General features: G+C 38.0%; 1 protein-coding gene across 1 annotated transcript; it reads left to right on the top strand.

The window, feature by feature from the left end:
• Window positions 1-959: 959 nt before the first annotated feature.
• Window positions 960-8,185, top strand: LOC135596243 (kinesin-like protein KIN-5C). The gene is made up of 23 exons (XM_065088271.1): window positions 960-1,105; window positions 1,297-1,426; window positions 2,124-2,282; window positions 2,400-2,749; window positions 2,834-2,972; window positions 3,129-3,226; window positions 3,326-3,482; window positions 4,384-4,453; window positions 4,532-4,608; window positions 4,941-4,994; window positions 5,096-5,176; window positions 5,244-5,355; window positions 5,430-5,516; window positions 5,605-5,780; window positions 5,881-6,042; window positions 6,142-6,249; window positions 6,353-6,511; window positions 6,595-6,678; window positions 6,755-6,960; window positions 7,054-7,155; window positions 7,225-7,334; window positions 7,403-7,554; window positions 7,628-8,185. The coding sequence occupies exons 1-23, from the start codon at window positions 1,047-1,049 to the stop codon at window positions 7,817-7,819; spliced, it is 3,024 nt and encodes a 1,007-aa protein (XP_064944343.1). The 5' UTR covers window positions 960-1,046; the 3' UTR covers window positions 7,820-8,185.
• Window positions 8,186-8,364: the final 179 nt, after the last annotated feature.

The raw sequence follows: 8,364 nt of genomic DNA, 5'->3' as shown, positions 1-8,364 counted from the left end.
GATTCATCGGCGATTCATCTGACAAAAACCCCTCTGATAGTAGAGTCTGTACATGCTCTTTGGTGTCTAAAGCTTATGACCTTTCTTTGCTTTCCTTTTTTTTTGTTCATTACCTTTCGTAAGTGAGAATGCTCCTTTATATAGTCTCATTCTTATGAGCACCGATTTAATGACGAAATATTTGTTGGTGTTGGGTGCCCAACAAAAGCTTTGTCATCTTAGATAGTCGATGTCGATTCTCAATCGATCGAAAATAATATCATATTAGTAATCAATATTTCAAATTTAATTATCATTTAATAAAAGTTAAAATTTAAATTAGGTGTGACCACATGCACTGTTCCCATATGTAAATCAAATAAATTACTCGAATATTTATACTCGTTACATATTCCGTTTAAGTATCTAATTCCTTTCTACAGTTGTCTCATATGTATTATTAACAAAAATAATTAATCTAATTTAAGTGTGTGAGGTATGCTTGAATATCCAAAATGATTCGATGAATGTGTGAGCCCCTCGGACAAAAACTCAATCGCATGTCGTCCCTACTCCAACTAATAATAATATTTTATGACGAAAAATGGAATTAAAAAAATCTTATCGGTTCGGATCGAGTTCGAGCGGATCCGGGTCGAGAGCGGATTCGCTAGTTGTGATCACCGTCCATGTATGATCCGACGGTCATGATTAACAAGACGGAACCAGAGTTGCCCAAGCTCGTAAACCGCACGAAGCCGAGGCGCGATAAGGTTAAGCTCGAACCGCACGGACCAAACAGGGGCGCTCCTCTCACGATCTCGGCCATTAGATCTGTCTCCATCGCTGGATCCTACGGCTGATGCTTCTCGTGGTTCCATCGAGTGTGATGAAATTTTGAACGCCATTTTGAATCCCGCCCTTCCCCCAAACCAAATCAACAAAAGCCATCTTATACTAATCCCCGATAAAGAGAGCGAGCGAGCGAGCGTCTCCCTCACATCCTTTCCCCCATCTCGCGTCGCCATTAACGACGCTTCGATCTCTCTCTCGGTAGTCTTCCAGAGATGGGATCTCGCCATGACAAAGAGAAGGCCGTCAACGTTCAGGTCCTCCTCCGCTGCAGGTACGGCAGCGACACACCCCCTTTTTTGCCCTCCGATCTGCTAAATGTGGGTTAGGGTTTACGCTTCTGTGACCAATGTGGGCCTGCATCGGCGGCATGGCTTGAGTGATTTCACTTGTGGGTGGTTTTAGGGTTCTTTCGTTGGTTGTTTAGCGGTTTTCCTTCTTTTTGTCGTGCTGATCTGCCTGCAGGCCGTTCAACGAGGACGAGCTGCGGAACAACGCGCCGCAGGTTGTGACCTGCAACGACTATCAGAGGGAGGTCTCCGTCACGCAGACCATAGCGGGGAAGCAGTTCGATCGCGTTTTCACATTTGATAAGGTGCGATTTAGTCTGTGGTTCCAAATTTTCATCTGATATCTGAGGACCTTTCAACTTGTGAAGTGACACAAGTAATCTTGGTTGATCTGCCCGTTTGTTTATATTTTCTTAAAGATTTTTGTCATTTCTTGTCATAATATTTGACATCGTTCAAATAAGTTGAACATTGCATCTTATTTTGGTTATGTACAACAAAGGTGCACAAATTGGGTGTCTAAAATGATCCCTCAGTTGGAGTCATCCTAGCATCAGCAATAGACATAAGTTCATCTTGTAAGACAAACATTTGCTCACTGGCCCCATTAACGACACATACGAATTGATTCTCAGGTAATTATGGCCATCAGTTGTTTTCTGTTTCAAGGTTTATCATAATACATAGGTCATCCATTGCTTTTCAAGTAATTCTGGTGGCTGAAGGCTTTCAATTTTTAGTTGGAGGTGGTAAATTATTTTAAAAATTCAAAAATTGAGATGTTTTCCTTCATTTGATAGTTGGATGCCCTTATGTGTTCTTTGGCCTAAAACAAATGGATTGCTGAGTGATAAAAATGAAATTTTAGGTAATTTTAAGCAATTCATGGTTAGCTTGAAAATGCTCGCCTTAATTTGTACGTTGTACTTTGTAGCTTTATGATGCTTGTTACTCTTCAACTACATCATGTCTTGTTTTGAGTAGGCCATTTTTTTCTCTCAGGTGTTTGGTCCCTCAGCAAAGCAAAGGGATCTGTATGACCAAGCTGTAGTTCCAATCGTGAATGAGGTCTTAGAGGGATTTAATTGCACTATATTTGCCTATGGCCAAACAGGCACCGGGAAAACATATACTATGGAAGGTGAATGTAGAAAGGCTAAAGTAAGTTTCATCTTCAATTGTAAAGGATATCAAATCTTCTTTTTGAAGCCAAATTTGTGGAACTTGTAACATTTTTAGATTTCTACTTTGATAAACTGCTGAGTTTCATACTTTCAGAGTGGACCAAAAGGTCAGTTACCTGCGGATGCAGGTGTCATTCCTAGAGCTGTCAAACAAATATTTGATACATTAGAGAGCCAAAATGCAGAGTACAGTGTGAAGGTTACTTTTTTGGAATTGTATAATGAGGAAATCACTGATTTGCTTGCTCCTGAAGAGCTATCGAAAATTACTTTGGAGGATAAGCAGAAAAAGCCATTACCTCTGATGGAAGATGGCAAAGGTGGTGTGCTTGTAAGGGGTTTAGAGGAAGAAATAGTAACAAGTGCAGATGAGATCTTCTCTCTCCTAGAAAGAGGTTCTGCTAAACGGCGCACTGCAGAGACCTTGCTAAATAAACAATCTAGGTGATGTTTCTCTTTTTCTATAAAATGTTATCTGTTTTGGTTTTCTCCCCTCTTCTTACTTTTCATTGTATTTTTCATATTCAGTCGGTCACATTCTCTATTTTCTATTACCATTCACATCAAAGAGGCCACTCCAGAAGGTGAAGAGCTAATCAAATGCGGCAAACTGAATCTAGTGGACCTAGCTGGATCTGAGAACATTTCTCGTTCGGGAGCTAGAGATGTATAGTTTTCTTCTTTGTTTCTTATGGAAGAATGATGTGATGTGTAATGATCAGTTGGCAGTTTCTTATATTTGTTTGTGTTCTTTTCCATTGAATTATTCAATTGTAAGCTTTTCCTTATACTGTTCTTACTATTTTTCTTTCCTTGAGAAAAGGGTCGTGCAAGAGAAGCTGGTGAGATTAACAAAAGCTTACTTACTCTAGGCCGTGTTATTACTGCACTAGTTGAACATCTTGGACATATTCCCTACAGGTTTGCACTTGGAACCAGTCCTATACATCTTTGAATCTTTGGATTCTTTTCCTTTTATTTGTTTTGCTTGTTTGACTAAGTTGCATTTTGGATGTTCAGGGACAGCAAACTTACAAGGTTGCTTCGTGACTCATTGGGTGGGAGGACTAAGACATGCATAATAGCAACAGTTTCACCATCTGTACACTGCCTTGAGGAAACACTCAGTACCTTGGATTATGCTCACAGGGCAAAGAACATAAAGAACAGGCCTGAGGTGATGTACTATTCATATTTTCCTACATCCTGGTGATATTTGATGTATTATCATCTTTCTGTCTTTTTATTCAGAATTAGTTATCTTGCAAATCTAAGGTTCATTCCTCCGTCTTTTCCTGTTTCACTCATTGATATTTGAGCCATAGATTATTTGTATAGACATATATGACTTACATCACTTTCATTACACGAACTTTTGAAACCACATGTACTGGACAAAAGCCACAAACTTTGATTTACACTTGATTTGCTGTATGCCTGATACTAAACTAAAAATCATTTCTATAGCTATATATCTTCTAGATGTTTACAGTACTAATCTTAAGTTGTTGAATATCTTTTAGCTAGGAAATGTTTTGTCTTGTTTATGGAAAACTATATTCATTTGGAAGAAATTTGTGACAGTTATTTGTCTGTTCTGGTAGTGTTACCTTTTTTTTTGCTACTTCAGCAAAAAGTTACTTCTAGCTATCTCTTTGTTACTTTCTTGTGTTATTTAGTGAGGTTTTGTTGATTGTACTTGTCAAAAGACTGATTGTTTCAGAATAGCAAATGTAAATGATATTAAGCACAATACAATTGAATAGCTCATGCAAATAATTGTTCCTTTTTTCCTTTTTTAAAATTTAATTTCAAATTTAATTTTAGACAACATTATATGTTGGGCTTGATCATAATAAGCTTTTATATGAAAATATTCTAGCTAGTACCTAATTCCTAACACCTAAATCAATTTAAAAGCATAAAGACTATGTCAAATATGTATACTTTGACAGTATATAAATTCTGATATGGTTTGTGAATTTTTTTTTATTGTTGAGATTATTGATGAGGCATTATAGTATGTCTTAAACCTACTCAGATTCTTATGAAGCTGAGTTTGTTTTAATTAATTGCAGGTAAACCAAAAATTGATGAAATCAACTCTGATAAAAGACCTCTATGGGGAAATTGATCGACTTAAAGCTGGTAAAAATACCCATAAATTTCTGAACAACTCAATGTCTTATTTTTCGGATAGCTAAACTAATGAAGTTCTTGTTTTAGAGGTATATGCTGCTCGTGAAAAAGTTGGAGTTTATATACCAAAAGAAAGATACTACCAGGAGGAGAGTGAAAGAAAGGTACAAGTTTTGTTACATTTTCTGTGATGTATGCAAATTTTGACTTGTATTTATGGAGCATCTTGTCTCTTTTATACCTTTGTTCATTTTTGATAATATACCTCTTTAAGTGAAAGAACTATAATCAATATTTTGCATTTTGCAGTTCCATTTAGACAACATATTTGGGCATGGGTAGGCTACAATTTGAAATTTTGGAATTCACTATGTTTATGATTGTACTCTCAATTTATCCATAGTTTGTGAGGCTGAAACTTTCATACTGTTCAAAATTTCTGTTGATATTATGCAACAAATATTTACTGGATTCCTATTCCTTTTGTTTCATGAAGGCAATGGCAGAACAAATCGAACAGATGAGTGTTGTGATAGAAACTGGTCAAAAGGTGAGGAAGATTGATGGTTCTACTGAACTTAGTAATATACATAAGGCTTGCATACTTTCTGATTTAGTATCTACTTCATAACATGCCATTCTTATTGGCAGCGACTTGATGATCTGCAAGGAAAGTATGATGCTGAGCTTGAGCACTCTGTTGAGTCGAATCAGAAGCTCCTTGCCACAGAGGTGCACAACAAATCTTTTTGTGCTTTTCATTGAATTGCCTTTATCCATTCACTGTTACTATATGCAGAAACAATTGGAGCACACAAGCAAATTACTAGCTAGTGCAACTGAAGAACTCAAGCAAACAAAATATGCTCTTACGGAGAAAGATTATATTATATTACAGCAGAGGAAAGCAGGTCCTTAATGACTTTGAATCTCCTTTTCTGTGAAAACTATCACAATATGCTAATATCCAACACATCTAAAACAGAAAATGCACTGGCACATCAAGCTTCTGTCCTTAGATCTGATTTGGAAAAATCTGTTCAGGATAATGCCTCACTGTATTCTAAAATAGGTAAGTTTAATGATATTTGTTGTTTTTGATCTGTGGTGGTAAGGTTGCTATATGACAGTATTTTTTCTGCTGAAATATATTATTGCAGCTAGAGAAGACAAACTGAATGCTACCAATAGGTCTGTTGTGAACAATTTTCAAGCTGAGCTGGCAGGAAAAATTGGAGTACTTTGCAATACCATTACTTTATCCACAAAACAACAAAATGAGTATCTTCAGACTGTTGAGAAGCTATATCAATCTTGCCTTGATTTTCATGATAAGGTAGCTATCTTGGGAGGCATGTTTAATCAAATGGTTTTTGACTCGTTAGTTAATATGGATTTTTATCAACTTATGCTCTAATTGAATGTTCATGATTTAGGCAGCACTAGAACTGAGGAAGAAAGTACTTGCTTCAAAATCATTGTTTTTATCGCATATAGAAGCTGTGCAGAATGTTGTGCGTCTGCATAAAGCAGGTAGCACTGCTGGCCTAGAAGAGATGTCATCTATGATTTCTGCCAACTGCTGCTCTTTTGATCAAGTGAGTAGATAGATCGCATTAGTTTTATATCACATCTTCAGCTTCTTTTACGCTTCACTTAGTTTACCATCCACTTGGGTTGTTTACTTGTGAGATCAGTTGCTAGCTCTTGGTGAGGGTGAAGCAGATCAAATTTTTTGTGACTTGGAAAAAAAATTGTCAGAACATCGTGGAGAGATTGCACATTTTACCCATGAACTTCGTGAGGTCTGTTGGTTACTTGTCCTACAAAACTTTCAATCATACCGTCAAAGTGTATGTTTACTCATCTAATTGAATGTGTAGTTAAGCTGATTCTCATTTATTGCAGAGATTCAATACTAGTTTAATCCGTGTGAAAGAATTCTCTCAATTCATTCATGAGCTACTTGAGAAGTTTGGAGAAGAGAAAAAAAAGCTTCACGCCCACTCAAGTCGTGTTCATGAAGCTCATGCGAAGTGCATTGGTGAATTTCAAAAGGCTTATGAGGTCTAATTTTTTTGGAACGATCAAATATAGTTATGTAGATTTAATACATTTTTCAATGGTCTAATTGAAATTGTTACAAACAGGAGCAATCCAAGGTTGAACAGGACAAGCTTTTATCAGAGATAACTAATTTAGTGTCTAGTCATATGCGTCGCCAAAAAGAGTTGGTTTGTCCTAATGTCACACTGATATACATTCTGATGTTTTCTTTCAAGCATAACCTGCGAATGATTTATGGTTCAGGTGGATGTGAGACTTGCCACTTTGGAAGAAGCTGCTTTAGAGAACAAGGAAACCGCAGAAAAGCTAACATCAATGTTGGATGTCGTCAACAGTGATGCCAAGAGGAAGTGGGAAGAGTTCTACAAACAAGCAGAACATGATTTTACGGATGGATCCAACTTTTCTGCAGCAAAACATTGTCGTATGGAGCTTGAGCTACAGCAATGGTTGGCTCCAAGCGCCTGCTCTTTATTGTGAACCACTAAATCTCGCATAGATTTTTCATTTCTAATACTCACCATTTGTACACAACTTTTCAGCGTAAGCATCGTTGATGTAGCTTCACAGCAGTGGAAGAAGACACATGCATCTGTCAACGAACTAAGCAGCAAACATGCTGCTGAAATGGATGTCCACATAAGGTAAACCTTTCATTTTTACTTGATAAGTTTGTATATATCGTTGTCTCACAAACGAGGAATTGATGGCAGGACTGCCATTGACGTTAATGAACAACACGATGTTGATGTGGCTTCAGCACGAGATGCAGCGGCTGATGCTGCTGCAAAGAGCAGCGCAGACATCATTCAGTACTGTGAAGGTACTGTTCCTGCTTCCACTTGCAATCATCTGTTTACTGCTGGATCGCCTAAAATCGACCTGGATCAGGTGCAATGGAGCACGACCGGAAGTGTGCACAAGAAGTGACGGTGGCAGTGGAAACCCATGCCATGGCCATTCGGGAACTGCAGGAAGAGCACGCAGTCCAGGCTGCCGAAATCAACAAGCAGGCCGAGAACACCTTCCAACACAATTTCACGGTTAGTTCCCATCTTTTTCTATCGATCAAAGTTACAGGAAGAACATGAGTTTCACCATCGCTCGGCATTGCAGGATTATGAGCCTACCGGGGAAACTCCTGTAAGATCTGAACCGGATGTACCAAGCAAGGGGATGATTGAATGTCTTCGAGCCATGCCAATGGAAACTCTACTCGAGGACTTCCGAGAAAACCATCCTTATGAGTCATCGAAGGAGTCCAAACCATCTCTCATACCACGCTCCCCGCTTGCCCAGCGGAATTGACACTATAATGGTCCACTCTCACGGAGTGGAGAAACGTGAAGCAGACAGGCCCGTCTGCACGTCTCTCCATCTTTACTCATTCTATGTGCAGTAATCTTATTTGGCTAAAGATGAAACTTCAGAGCTGGAGGGGGGGTTTGTCTTGGACCCCACGCTTTTGCACTTGTAACATTGGCATTGACATTGATGTGAAAGAATAGTTAAGGTCTTGGTGACGATGTATGCTTTACAAGATAAACGATTTGGTATTCTATAAAACTAGGAAATCAACCTCCCTTTTTAGTTGCTTTACGAATTCGTCGGAAATAGTTTGGACTCTGATTTCTCGTCTCAGGTGGCTTCACATCTCTGTTGGGAGAGAGATTGGTAATGTAATTAATATATGCAACTTGTGTGTATGATGCCTCTCGTCTCTCATGGTGGTTTAAATATCATTATTTTAACCATGCCTTATAAAAATTCTCACCATGCTATTGCCTTTAGATAAATTAATAATAAAAGCATTAATATAGAGAAATGCATATGTATATGTTTATTTATTGATA

Source organism: Musa acuminata, chromosome BXJ1-2 (genome assembly GCF_036884655.1).
Source record: "Musa acuminata AAA Group cultivar baxijiao chromosome BXJ1-2, Cavendish_Baxijiao_AAA, whole genome shotgun sequence".
Lineage (NCBI taxonomy): Eukaryota > Viridiplantae > Streptophyta > Magnoliopsida > Zingiberales > Musaceae > Musa > Musa acuminata.
Note: the sequence above shows the minus strand (reverse complement) of the source record. Positions and strands in the feature narration are given on the sequence as shown.